General features: G+C 35.8%; 1 protein-coding gene across 1 annotated transcript; it reads left to right on the top strand.

Annotated features, from left to right (window-relative positions):
• Positions 1-1,923: 1,923 nt before the first annotated feature.
• Positions 1,924-15,135, top strand: LOC140443062 (dihydrodiol dehydrogenase 3-like). Its single transcript, XM_072534114.1, has 5 exons — positions 1,924-2,083; positions 5,077-5,424; positions 7,112-7,356; positions 12,106-12,369; positions 14,992-15,135. Exons 1-5 carry the CDS (start codon positions 2,024-2,026, stop codon positions 15,029-15,031), a joined length of 957 nt encoding a protein of 318 aa, XP_072390215.1. The 5' UTR covers positions 1,924-2,023; the 3' UTR covers positions 15,032-15,135.

The following is a 15,135-nucleotide window of genomic DNA, read 5'->3' as shown; positions in this document are numbered from 1 at the left end:
CGGGGCGATTCTTCGCCCATGCATCCATTATTTCCCTGCATCCTCTACGATCTTGCGCTTCTATTTCCCATTGTTGTACCCCAATTCTAGATAAATCGGCTTCAACATCACCCTTCCATCTTTTTCTCGGTCGGCCTACTGATCTTCTATCATCTGGTCTTTCAAAAAGCACTGTCTTTAATACTCTGTCATCCTCTGATCGTACCACGTGACCTGCCCATCTTATTCGGTTTGCCGTGATATGTCTAACTATGTTTTCAGTTCCATACAGAGTCATCAATTCAGCATTGCGGTGTCTTCCAATCCCCTGTGAATTCATCTCTTTGAGGGCCAAATATTATTCTGAGAACCTTTCTTTCAAATACTAGAAGCTTATTGATTTCCTGCTGGTTGAGAGTCCATGTTTCACTGCCATATGTAATAATTGAGCGAATAATCGACTTGTACAGTGTTAATTTAGATTTTCTTTTTAGCAGCTTCGATCTTAATAATGTTGAAAGGGAGTATAATGCTCTATTTCCCGCAGCTATCCTTGCTGAGACCTCTTTTTCTATGTGGTTGTCCGCTGTGATTATCGCCCCCCAGCTATTTAAACTCCTTTACTACTTCGAAGTTGTGATCATTAATACTGATGTTCTGGGAGTTAAATGGGTAAAAAGCAAAAACATGGAGTTGCTTCCAGTTTACTCCACTTAGCCTCTTCTACTCAAATCCGACTCTCACCTTCACGACGGTGAGCAACCCAATTGGATATCCGGTATCCAACCCAAGTGGAAAGTTGGGTCGGGAACTGACGAGAGCGGGTGAAATGGTCCTCCGAAAAGGGGGTTGTGCTATGGGCTGGCGTTTCGTACATGTAAAAATTTGGAGCCGCGAAACAGAAACTATTGCCTCGGAAATAATACAATTACTTTATTTAATTTTAAAAATATTATGAAAAAGACAGCAAAGATTTGATTTCACGCACAAAGCGTCTATGTATCTGTTGATACGTATTTCGACTTAATAAGTCTCATCAGAACAGTTATTCATAGGCGTTCTCAACGTGAAAAATAAATCTTTTCTGTCTTAAGAAGCAACAATAAAATGGCTTCGTTATGGACGCAATAGCGACATCTGATAGAAAAATCCGTAAAATAGTTTCGAAACAAATTCAGATTTCTGCTTTAATCTGAACCTTCTAAAAATTGTAAGGTATAACAGACGTTGATAAAGATGTTAATAGAGACATGGGGAATCTAAAATTTGCATTCCACGACATGTCTATCAACTAAGCAGAAATCCTTAACGAATTTGTTTCTTGTACTCATACAGAGTAGATCCGAATCCGATCTGAATTTGTTTCGAAACTATTTTACGGATTTTTTTATCAGATGTCGCTATTGCGTCCATAACGAAGCCATTTTATTGTTGCTTCTTAAGACAGAAAAGATTTATTTTTCACGTTGAGAACGCCTATGAATAACTGTTCTGATGAGACGTATTAAGTCGAAATACGTATCAACAGATATATAGACGCTTTGTGCGTCAAATCAAATCTTTGCTGTCTTTTTCATTTTATTCGGATCTACTCTGTATGAGTACAAGAAACAAATTCGTTAAGGATTTCTGCTTAGTTGATAAACATGTCGTGGAATGCAAATTTTAGATTCCCCATGTCTCTATTAACATCTTTATCAACGTCTGTTATACCTTGCAATTTTTAGAAGGTTCAGATTAAAGCAGAAATCTGAATTTGTTTCGAAACTATTTTACGGATTTTAAAAAGTATTATTTAAATTTTAAAAATACAAAACATATAGTATGAAACTTCACGCTAGTTTACAAACAGTACCGTCTACTGTATCACTTTTTTTATTTAATATTGAACCTTACTCCGGTCCTGCATTTAACGCGGATAAAATGAAAATTATATCTACTGTACTTGATATCGCGAAATAAAATGGATATGAATCATTATGATAGTTGCATTCCTACAGTTCTATAGTCGCTGTCTCTAGTTAACTATATTATCAACAAAAAAATGTCTCTGACAATGATTGGAGGTGTAAAAATCCCCATAGTGGGGCTAGGAACATGGCAGGTATGATTATTTTTAGATAGAAATTAAAATACGCAATTTTAAAACAAATAAGAATGCTTCTTCGACATTCCTTTTTTTGCCGTCCGTGTGTTTCATGACTGTTGGTGCGTCCTTCCATTGCACTTTGTACCTATCCGTTGTCTCAGGCATGTTTGCGTATCTGGGATATGTCAAGGTCTTTTTTTTTAATGTATGAATCATGCTAATTTATCGGTTAGTTTAGCTTGTAAATTAGTAAAAAATGTTAAAGTGTACAACAGGTTTAAATCTTTTAGAGTTTGGTTGATATAAAATATGCTATTCAAAACAAACGAAAATCTCAGATGTTGTTTGTTTTGTATAGGTTTTATGTTTTCTATGTTTTTGCTGTGTTTAGAAATAGTTAAGATCATTTAGGTATATATAATTATTTTCTATGAAAATTCGTATAATGCCCAAAATATGTAGTTCTAATTTTCGTTGATCTTGATTTTTATTGACTAAAATTCCAATCTTTTGGAGTGATTTGTAAATAAAGATTATTTTATATGATGTTATTTAACGAGTTTATTAATTTGCTTATCTCTTTTTATATATTTTTTAAACGAAAGTTCTAGAGAATTATATAATAAAATTATCAGTTCAATACATCCAATTATCAAGTAGAAGCTCTTTATTCACGGGGTATATGTTCTGTAAATATGCCGTGAATACAGAAACCGTGAATATGGAATGATAGTTATTAGGAGTAATATGGGATGAAGTGGAAAAAAGCAATATCACAATCAAAAGATGGCAAAGCTCCTGGACCTGACAATGTATTAGCTGAACTTGTAAAGCTATTTAACACTGACGGTACTCAACGACTAACAAAAATATTTAATGGCATATACACTGCGCTCCAAAATGAACGCATAATTTTAAAAACCCTGGTAAATCAAATAATTATAATGTTTCGGTTTTTGTGCTAATATATTATTGTTACCCCCGGTATATTGCAAAATTTATCGAAAGAACGGTAAAAAACGCTGATGTTTTTACCATTTTTTGCAAAAAAATTAAAAACATGCTAATTGTGCTTCATTTTATTTCGAATTTAGTTGGATTGGATTACGTTATGATTTTTTCTTTGAAATGAACCAACAGCAGCAAGAAAATCGAAATTTGTCAGAAAGTGACTGTTTTAGAATAGTTAGTCTTCGCGAAGAAGGATACACTCAAGTAGAACTCGCTGAACGTTTTAACGTCACCCAGTCAACCATTTCAAGAGTGTTAACACGTTTTTCTGTTACTGGAAGTAACTCGAGAAGACCCGGTCAAGGCCGTAGAAGGGTTACAACTCCTAATAAAGACCGGTTTTTGATACTTCGTACACTGAGACAAAGGTTTGTTACCAGTACTTCTCTACAAAATGAATTTTTGGATCGTTATAACTTAAGAATCAGCCAAAATACGATTAGAAGGAGACTTGCCGAAAACGACCTATACCCTGGAAGGGCACCAATTGGCCCATTATTGACCAGAGACCATAGAAAGCAAAGATTGCATTTTGCTCGTGAATAATGACGATTGGGGAATAATATCGTTCACCGATGAATCCAAGTACTGTCTTTTTTCTGATGACAGGAGAAACCGAGTGTATAGAAATCCTGGGGAACGCTACGCACAGTGTAACACCGTAGGGACTGTACAGTATGGCGGCGGCTCGGTAATGGTGTGGGGTGGGCTTACATCGCAGAGGTATATAACAGACATTTTAGAAGAGCATGTCGTGCCATTTGCACCATTTATTGGGGATAATTTCATGCTTATGGAAGATAATTCCAGGCCCCACACGGCAAGAATTGTGCAGCAGTATCGTCAGGAGATTGGAATTTCTACTACAGACAGATGGAAGCTACAGACAACCTTATTTTATCGACCGTACAGTTGATTTGTTGACATTGACGACTCTCTAAAGTCTAAACTGGTAACGCTGGTTTTTTCGCATCGAAACTCGTCTTTCATTTTTTTTTAGTCGAAACTACAAATTAGGAAGATAGCAAAAGAAATGTGTTACTGGTCACAATTTTTGTAACGAATGGAAAAATAAAACAACAAAATACGCAAGACAGCTCTTTCCAAAGAACGAAACATCCAATTTAATACGGGATGGCAGAATTTAATATTTTATGTTTTGATGTAATGTTTATTTTACCTAAACATTCTGTTTATATACATTCTCAAAAACACTGATCGCAGCGAAAGCCGCTTACCTCAAAGGAACCACCGAATAGCTTTTGAAAACACAATCTAGGCAAAGTTGTAATAAGGTCAATTTTATTTTTTTTATTAGTCCACTTACTAACACGTTGAAAAATGTTACCGAATGCTTTTTATTTCAATCGAATGTTATTTGTGGCAAAAAATGTATAGAAGACCCTGATTCAATATCTAAGAGTGGCAACAACTAATAATAACCACGGAGTTACTGAAGCAAGAAAATTACGACGTCCAAAACATTTACAGTTCAGACGAAACTGGACTTAATTGGAAAGCTTTTACACGAAAAACTCTTGCGTCACGTCGTGAATTGGCAGCACTTGGAATTAAAGCAAGGATCGTATTACTGCCTTAGCTTGTGCTAATGCCACTGATTGCCCATGCTTGTCATTGTTTTAAAGACGTCAATATGTCTGCGATACCGATCGTTTACACTTCGCAGAGGAGTGCTTGGATGCATCAATTAAAAAATGGCAAAAGATAGAAAACATTATTGCTTCTTGATAACATTCCAACTCATCAATGCGGGAATGAAAAATACCTGCCCTTAAAAAACTATGTGACCTAGCCGCTCGTAAACGGATAGACTGGCTTCGATAGACGAGAACTGAAGATATTTTTAAGCATTACTAACTAACGCTTAAAAAATCTTCAATTCTCGTCAATATTGTACCTAGAATATGTTTTATTTCATCAATTATATGTATTTTATCCATACGATAAGATCGTTTTAATAACATAAATTTCTTTAGGCTACCAATGAAGAAGAACTGGAAGCCGCCCTTGAGGTAGCTTTGGAAACTGGCTACCGCCATATCGACACTGCAACTGTATACCAAAACGAACATGTCATCGGCAAAGTTCTAAATAAATGGTTGACTTCCGGCAAGCTTAAGAGAGAAGATATTTTTATTACTACCAAGCTTCCATCGACGCACCTCCATCCCGATCTCGTTGAGTCAGCTCTGAAAGAATCCTTGCAAAAGCTTCAGCTTGAGTATGTTGATTTATATTTGATGCATTCTCCTATATACCTGAAATTTATCGAAGCTGGAAAGCCTATGGAACCTCTTCCTACTGACCATGCGGCTGTTTGGAAGGTAAGTACAGTTAGCCAAGAGCCATTTACATCAAGATTGATCTTTGATATAGAAATTTGATTCGCGAAAATAATGTATCTCTCTCTCTCTTGTCGTTTTCCTATTACTAAGGATCATGATTTTTTCCAATATTCCTAACAATTTTCTCCATTCGTCTCTATCTTCAGCAGCTCTGTGAGCTTCGTAGAATGAGTTTCCAGTTGAATTCTTAATTTGGTCAGACCATCTAGTTGGTGATCGTCCTCTTGATCTTTTCTCCGGAACGTTTCCAGAAACAATTAATCTCTCCAAACTATCGTCACCTCTGCGCGAACCACTTGACCAAAAATTGCAGAATACATTGAAGACATATTGTGGAGAGCCTTTTTTTAATCTAGAGTTGGTTTAGAATCGAAACGTTTGTGCTATGAGTTGTCTAAGGTATGCGCAGCTTTCCTCCCCAGCACCACTTCTTATAGGCATTAATTTTTTGGCGCTCGCGTCTGCGAAGAGTCCAAGTCTCTGCTCCGTATAGAAACATTTAGAATACAAGGGCATTCACCAGTCTCGTCTTGATATTTTGATATATAGGTATGTATGGCAGAATTTTACCAATCGACACCTTTTAATTTTTGGAAATAGCCATGAGATATATATCTATAGCGATAGGTCAAATGAATAGTTGATGGTCTATATTCGTCCGGTATATTAGGCTTCCTGAAATTAAGTGAGGCAGCATATAATAATATGACTAAAAGTAATTGTCAGCCATGCTAACTATTTTCTTAACAGATAGACCAACTTATTTGAAATGTTGTGCTTCTTGGGCCAGGTCGGGATTGTTCTGAAATGTTATAGAAAAATTTAATTTTGACTTGAAAGAAGCTGACAGAAACTGTATCGCAACCTGTAAAGGCATGCAAAAATAAGATATGCCCCAAAACCAATGGAATATGATTAAACTTTTTTGAAGAACATGCTTCTTCCGCTGTGTGTGGTGGAACCGGTTCAAAAGGAAAATTTCAGTTTGATTATTTGCAGCTATAGCAGTGATTAGTACTAGGATATCGGTATTTTCTGACACAAGGACTACTTTTTTGTTAACATTTTCTGCTATTTCTATGTGAGTTGTAACAATAGTCCTATCTGCATCAGCTGTACATTATATATATTTAATTAAAATAAATTCATTTTTCACAATACCAAAATTAAAAAAAATACATACTTTGTTTTAAACACTAACCCACTTTTTTTTATATGTCTATATAAAAAAAAATGGTGATTTTTCATAGGCAATTATAATACTTATCACTTGGTATTGTATCAGTAGTACTAACTGCTTGAAAGCACCAAATTTAAAAATAATTTTTTGAAGTTTTATATAAAATTGCATGCGATATTCTGAGGTCATTTTTCAACGAAATATTTGTGTTCAGCTATCACGAAAACCCTTGAGTAATATGTCAGTCTTTAGAATGAAATTAACATAAAACTCTAGGAGATGAGGTCCACCCTGGACACCAATTATCTTGAGAACCGTCGTCGTTATCATATTCATGTTCAGCGACCTAGACAACCCACGAGTAATGACTGTCGATTGATTTAGAATGAATTCAGAGAAACGATTATCTTGCTGTGGCGAATTTTGGATTATTTGTTTCCCAATCTTGTCTTGTATATAATATAAACAGTTATTCCTACCTTTTAGAAAATGGAGGAGCAAGTAGATGCGAAAAGAACCAGAACCATCGGTGTTTCCAACTTTAACGTGAGCCAACTCGACAGAATAGTGAAAAATTGTAGAATTCAACCAGCCAACATTCAAGTAGAACTTCACGTGTACTTCCAGCGGAAACAACTCAGAGATTACTGCAAAAAGCATAACATTGTGATCGTGTCTTATGGCACACTTGGATCACCTGGATTGAACGAATTTATGAAAAAATACGGCAGGTATAGAATAAAAAATGTAGTTAATATATTTATAGTTAGTGGTAATTATTATATAGACATATACAGGGTGTTTCATTACAACATGTAAATATTTTAAGTGCAGAATTTTAACCCATTAAACCCATTAACCCATACAAAATCCATGCATTCTGTAATGCAGCATCAATTAGATAAGTAAATATGGGCCAGTACCATTTCTTTGATCTAATACCAATGCGATAACTACAATCAGATAAAAAATTATATTCTAAAGGCAGACAAAGAGACAAACTTACCAAGATATGTTGTTGTCCATTTGGTCAGTTCCACCCATATTTTTATTGTATTCCGCTATAAGATTAGGCCTTGGTATGGGAAGTATTTTCTTTTCTTTTCTGTTAAACCTGTCTACTGCCTTCACTGGCTCAATACCATAACTCGTACTAGCAAGGGTGACAACATTATTGTCCATCCATCTAACATACACTATTCCCGTTTCCCTGTCTAAAATGTATGAAAAGTATCCTCTTCTTTGTTTTTCAACCTCCTTTTTTGAAGGAAGAGGGCAGTCCTTTGGCAAGCGGTTTTCCCTTATAGTGCCGGTTCCAGTATAACCATTAGCTTTTAGAGTACATAATAAATTTGGATTTGTAAACAAGTTATCGAAAAAAAATTGTACGGAAAGTTTCCTTTTTCCTTTAGTTCCCCAATCATTTGCAGTAGAGGAGTCGTTGGTTTTCCAAAAATTGATTCATAATTAGAATTTGATCTGGGATTTTTTCCTTGGTATACTTTAAAATTCACCAAGTAACCATTCGGAGTATTCAACGACCAAACTTTGTATCCAAATCTTACTGGTTTGCCACGGATGAATTGTTTACATCCATGGCGACCAAAATACCGAATCATCGATTCATCGTAGGAAAGATTTGGTTCAGGTATAAAGTGTTTAAGAAAACTTGATTTTAAGTGGTCCGTAATTAGCCGAAGCTTGTACATTTTATCAGAGGTGTTTACATTGTTATTATCAGCAAAATGAATAAATCTGCATATTTGCAAGAATCTATCACGGCGCATGGCTTCTGATATCATAATATTTTTCATATCATCTGAGTTTTCCCAATAGTTTCTTTTCGATGGCAAAACATTCATTCCACTGAGGATCAGAATACCAATAAAAACTTTTAATTCTTCTATGGTCAGATTAGGATTAGGACAATTTTGAAATAAAGCATAGTTTACCGTTTCATGTAAAATTATTTGAAGCAAATCGTCGGAGAAAAAACATTCAAATATCTCTGAACAGCTCAACGATTGGTATTTAGAGTAGTCCCCTGGTGGAAATGTACGACTACCGGTTTGCAAATCTCCTTCAACAAAATTGGTGACTGCTGGTTTGATGGCTATATTCAGTGAATAACTGTCCTTATTTGGAACATGTACATGAGTTGATGCAAATGCAGATAAAATATCAATATTATCAAGGTTGAGTCCCAGTCTGTCTTTGTTCGCAAATACAATCTTAGCTGGAGCACTCAGTTGTCCTGCCGACAAATTGTCTGCTAAACCACTCTCATCTTCATCTGCAGAGTCTTCATCAGTTAAGATGTTACTATCAGGAGGCTCAATATATATATCTACGGCATTTCCTTCATCATAAGCTATATCTAGAGCTTCTTGAAGCGTAATTCCCCTAAAATAAAACACATTATTCTTAAATGGCATTAACGCCTAACGAGCCCATATGGGCACACCTATGTTTAGAGGCAAATTTTATAGCCATAATAATTTAGACAAAAACAGTTTTTACATACTAACATTCCTTCACATGTTATTGATAATATACGTATAAATGCAATTAGCTAGATAATATTTTCAGAGTTAAATAATACTTACACAAATTTGATGTCCATATTTTTCACGAATATTACTATCACATGTATTCAAATATCCAAAACAAACGAAACCTTTTACCACTGGTTCGCACAAACTCTCCTAGGTATGTATCGACATGTACTAAACTTGTCTGACCACTCAAACCGCTTCGGAGTCCCCACTACAAAAAATTCTTCACGTTTTAAAAACCTCCTTCTAACGAGCCCATATGGTACCGTTAGGCGCTAATGGGTTAATATCAAATTATTACAATTTAACACTAAGAATATCTTTGATCAAATGAAATGCAAATATCGAGCACAGTTTATTAATTAAATCTTGCCCAAGTACTTTCGCTTCCTAGAGCATCTTCAGGAGCATCTGAAATAAGCCAAGAAACGTTTTGTTAACTGAGGAAAATTAATTAACTTCGATAAAAAAGTCGAAGTTGATGGTTGATAAAAGTTTTTATGTGATATAATGTTTTAGACATACATCACATAAAAACTTTTATCAACCATCAACTTCGAGTAGTATCGAAGCGTTTCTTCCTTAAGGATGTGTGGATACCCATATGACTTGGTATAAACCGGAACTTTATCTCTGGTTCGTATACGGTGCTTTATTCGGTTAGAAAATGTTAACGGATCGTCGGGATGATGAAATATCTCTACAAACTCCCTGCAAGTCGTCTTAGGTGAGATTCTTTTTCTGTATTAAGATGATCGGTTGAGATGTCGATCCTCTCCTTAGATTGTCTTCGGTAGGTATAATATCTGACGTGTATATATGATATTCTTCGAGATTTATTGGTTGACTTTTGATGGAATCAGTTAATGCTACTTGGATATATTCATCGGTGTTATTGACTAGCTCGGTACAGGCAAGTTGATTACATGCGACGTTGAGAGTTTCTATTAGGATGGCACCTCGACTTTTTATCTTGGGATGACGATTGTACCTGATGTTTTTTTTACTGGCAATCTGACTTGTGTAATTGTTTGGGGCTCTTGCTGGTCTGTGTAGAATTGGGCTTTGTTTGTGACATAGTAATTAATAAGAAGAATAGAATGCTCTGTGGTAAGAGAAGCAACTGGTTTATAAAAATTTTGTTGGTTAGCCCTAGAATTTTGTGCATATTGAGTGATTTGTTGATTTTGTTAGAATCTAGGTGGTTAAAATGTCCCTCTTAGACTATTGTTGAATGTCTGTTGTTGCAAAGGCATTTGATTTGGCCTTAAGAATGACTGTGGTCATTGGGGCTTGGGCACCTCAGGCTGCCATTGTGTAGGAGCAGGTGTATGAGTTAAATTGTGTCTCTACGTTTGTGAAGTGGCAGATGGTTTGTTAGAAGATAATAAGGAATAACTGAGATTTTTGAAGATCTCTAATATTTTATTAAACTGTTTATTCGGGCTGTTGGGCCGTTGTCTTCTGTTGAGATTTGTTCTCGACGTTTCGCCAACACTAGGGGTTGGCATCTTCTGGAGATGTTGATGCTTCGCTTGTAAGCAGAAACTGACGACGCGTTGTACTACGGAGGCAATATTTATAATTCCCACTCGCCTCCCCTCCACTGGTTTCGGCTTGAGGGGGCGTGTCGTTGTTTATAGTAGCTTTTTTATCTCCGTGTTTGGCGGGAAGGGCGTTTGTGGATTTTAATACTGGTATCCATGTTTTGTTGATTTTTAGTCCTTCTTCTATCCTATTGAAATTGTTTGGGTGCTTGTATATTTCCACCGCTTCCCGATATAACCGTGGGTAGTACTGTGAAGTTTTGTACTACCCACGGTTATATCGGGAAGCGGTGGAAATATACAAGCACCCAAACAATTTCAATAGGATAGAAGAAGGACTAAAAATCAACAAAACATGGATACCAGTATTAAAATCCACAAACGCCCTTCCCGCCAAACACGGAGATAAAAAAGCTACTATAAACAACGACACGCCCCCTCAAGCCGAAACCAGTGGAGGGGAGGCGAGTGGGAATTATAAATATTGCCTCCGTAGTACAACGCGTCGTCAGTTTCTGCTTACAAGCGAAGCATCAACATCTCCAGAAGATGCCAACCCCTAGTGTTGGCGAAACGTCGAGAACAAATCTCAACAGAAGACAACGGCCCAACAGCCCGAATAAACAGTTTAATAAGTTAGACGATGGCCGTGAAAGCCTAACGCAATTTATCTCTAATATTATTTTTTCCTGAATATATTGGATCGCAAGATCGAGATTCAGTGGTCTCATGGATCGAATTGTTGATCCTAGGGATTGTCTTAGACCTGCCGAAAATGTGGTTAGAGCTTGTCGTTGGAAAAATTTTTTCTTACTTCTTCTTAACTTCCTCATATGCGATTCAATTTGATTTGAAATGGCATTTAAAAGACGTGACATTTTTTATGGAATTAATTAAGGATTTTCGTTTGGGGTTTGACGAAGATTGACTAAATCTGTAGTTAATGAGTTTACGTTACGTTGGTTTGCAAATTTTATTGTCACCCGAATGACCGGGTGACATCTATAATTTTCATAGGTTAGTACGCCTTCACACACCCTTTACGACACTTCGCGAGCAATCACTGCCATCGTAAAGTTGTAGGTTTTGCCACTAGAGGGTGGCCAAAGCCAACCACTACAAAATTTGGTCTGACTTTGTTCACCTACGTCACCACATGTTTACACGAGTTTCAACAACACTATATAATTCGGACCTCAAAATTTTGACAGAACACAAAAATTAATAACATTAGGTTCAAAAGTTAATACGCTGTAAAGTTCAAAAATAGCCCAAAGTAACCCAACTTTACGGCACTTTAAATATTTACAAATATTATTGAAGCACCTCATAATAAACAAATTGTTTACTTATATTAATTGAAATTTACACGTTTTAGTAAAGTAGAAAACCCCAGTCTTCTTGCTGATCCAGTAGTAACCAAAATCGCAAAAAAACACAACAAAGCTACCAGTCATGTGCTGCTAAGATATTTAACTCAAAATGATATCGTTGTTATTCCCAAGAGTGTGAAACCGGAGAGGGTAAAGGAAAACTTTAATTTCTTTGATTTTACACTTGACGCCGAAGATTTAAAAGCTTTGGAGGCTTTGGATAAAGACCTAGAGGGAAGACTGTTCCACATGGATAGTCTTAATCCCAAGTTAGTATAATTGATTTTATTGTTAATGTTTTATACTCTAGTAATCTCACTTTTCATTGTTATTACCGAACTAAAAGCTAATATTATCTATTTTCCTGTTCTAGTAGCTAATTACGTATATTATTGTTTTATACTCACTATAATACCCTTCTTAACCTTTTAAAAGATCAAAAAGGAATTATCATAGGAGGAGAAATAATTAACAATATACGGTACGCCGACGATACTGTGATTCTAGCTGAAAACATCGAGGATCTGCAGGAGCTAATCAATAGAGTCGACATGGAATGCACAAATTGGGGACTGTCGATAAATATCGATAAAACTAAATACATGGTGACCAGTAAAGTGGATATCGGCGCAACCCAACTGATATTAAACCAACAACCGCTGCAGAGAGTTCAGAGATTCAAATACCTTGGATGTTGGATTACCCAAAATCTAGATTCATCCTTCGAAATTCGATGTAGAATTGAACAGGCAAGAAACTCGTTTCAAAAATTCAAGCCTCTATTATCCAATAACTCATTAAATTTGGAAATCCGTGAAAAGTTTACAAGATGTTACGTGTGGTCTGTACTTTTGTATGGATGTGAAACTTGGACTTTAAACGCCGATATCATGAATAAAATCGAGGCGTTTGAGATGTGGTTGTATCGAAGGATACTAAAAATTCCATGGACTAGCAGAACTATGAACGAAGAAGTTCTTCGAAGAATGGGACATCAACGAACTCTATTAAATATTATTAAGAGGCGTAAACTAGAATATCTTGGAGATATAATCAGAGGACCAACATATGAGTTCCTTCGGCTAATTTTCAACGGTAAAATCGAAGGAAAAAAATGGATAGGATGGAAAAAACTCTCTTGGTTGAGGAATTTGCGGCAGTGGACAGGTTTGACAGCGTACCAATTGCTACACGTAGCGCAAGATCGAGATCAGTATAAAAATATTATAAGCATGGTAGTCGCCGACGTTCCGTAGGGATATGGCACTCTAAGAAGAAGAAGATAATAACCTTCTTCTCCTACTCTAAGATATTATATCTTGTCTGTCCCGTACCTCCGTCCCACATATGTAATGACCACTTACCAATCACATCAGATAAAGTGGAAAAAGCAATATCACAACTAAAAGATGGCAAAGCTCCTGGACCTGACAATGCATACCTATGCTGAACTCATAAAGCTATTTAACACCGACGGTACTACCAAGATCATGGCTGGAGTCAACGTTTATTGCTCTACCAAAGAAAACAAAATCTTTATCCTGCAATGATTTCCGGACCACCAGCAGCAAAAATCATACATCAAAGGATATATAGACTATGCGAAGAAAAAATCAGACGTACAAAATTTGGTTTTCGGAACGCAGTGGGCACGAGAGATGCACTCTTTAGCATACAAGTGCTATTTCAACGATGTAGAGATGTAAATTACGATATTTATGCATGCTTTATTGATTACCATAAAGCATTTGATACAGTAAAGCACATGGACAAGCTGATGGAGATATTAACAAATATTGGAATAAACGCCTGTGATCTAAGAATTATTAGTAATCTTTACTAGAATCAAACATCGTCTATCCGTACAGAGGCAGAAGAATCCGATGATATCAAAATCAAACGTGGGGTTCGACAAGGATGTATACTATTACCCTTACTGTTTAACATATACTCTGAGGAAATCTTTCAAGAAGAAGTAGAAGATGTTGAAGCTGGAATTCGAATTAACAGAGAATGTATCAATAACATCAGATATGCGGATGACACGGTGGTATCTATTAAAATATCACGATTTATCAGTAACCATAAAAATCAGGTTACTACGATGTTATATTTTACCTATACTATTGTACGGAGTTGAGTCGTGGACTCTCACAGATTCACACTAAGGAAAAGTGGAAGGAAAATGAGGACCAGGAAATCGAAATATTTCCTGGCTGAAAAATCTGCGTGTTTGTGTTGTTTAACACAACAACCACATATCTTTTCAGAGTCACAGTTTGCAAAATACAGATTGTCATGATGATCGCCAACATGCTTCGGCACTACAAGAAGAAGAAGTCCCGTTTTACTCTGGTGCTAGAACCATCCCGAATTTGGAATTGGAAATGAACCAACCGTAGATTGAAATTAGTATAATATAGAGAAACGGGGTATAATGGATACGTGATTCAAAATAATAAATGTCATCTGATTCTATTAAAAGAATAGGGTAAAATCAAATGCAGAGGAGGTGCAGGCTCGATGAAGAATTTTACATTGGCTGAATTAAAGCAACTGTCATCCAGTTGATTGTTGAAAACGGCATTTGATAAAATAAATTGGACCGATAGGATCGGAAACATCTAGTGCATATACAAAACAGAGTACTTATATGCACTAGAAAATAAAGAAGATTTGAGGTTACAATTCCAAAGTTTAACAAATATTACTCTGTTTATCGAAAATCAAACATATAATAAATAGATTAGCACCTGTGTTGTAAATAACACAATAAATTATTTTCGTAAAAAATATCTTACGGCTGTCTCCTTTTTAATTTGCACGAGAATTGTATTACGATTAAAACATTTACAATTACATCTATTTTTAAAATTTTCTCTCTGTTTTAGAATTAAAGATCACCCAGAGTACCCATACAAAAGTCCATAAACGTGACGAAAAAGAAACAAAAAAAACTATCAGAAAACTGTTCGTCAGTTACTTGTAAAAATAAAATAATTTGAGAATATTAAAAAATAAATGTTTAAAATTTA

The sequence above is a fragment of the Diabrotica undecimpunctata genome, chromosome 6 (genome assembly GCF_040954645.1).
Source record: "Diabrotica undecimpunctata isolate CICGRU chromosome 6, icDiaUnde3, whole genome shotgun sequence".
In the NCBI taxonomy this organism is placed as follows: domain Eukaryota; kingdom Metazoa; phylum Arthropoda; class Insecta; order Coleoptera; family Chrysomelidae; genus Diabrotica; species Diabrotica undecimpunctata.
This window is presented reverse-complemented; position numbering and strand designations above follow the sequence as displayed.

Coding starts and splice junctions, on each gene's coding strand:
- LOC140443062 (XM_072534114.1), top strand. CDS start 2,024: ATGTCTCTGACAATGATTGGAGGTGTAAAAATCCCCATAGTGGGGCTA. Junction 2,084..5,076: donor TGGGGCTAGGAACATGGCAG/GTATGATTATTT, acceptor AAATTTCTTTAG/GCTACCAATGAAGAAGAACT. Junction 5,425..7,111: donor ACCATGCGGCTGTTTGGAAG/GTAAGTACAGTT, acceptor CCTACCTTTTAG/AAAATGGAGGAGCAAGTAGA.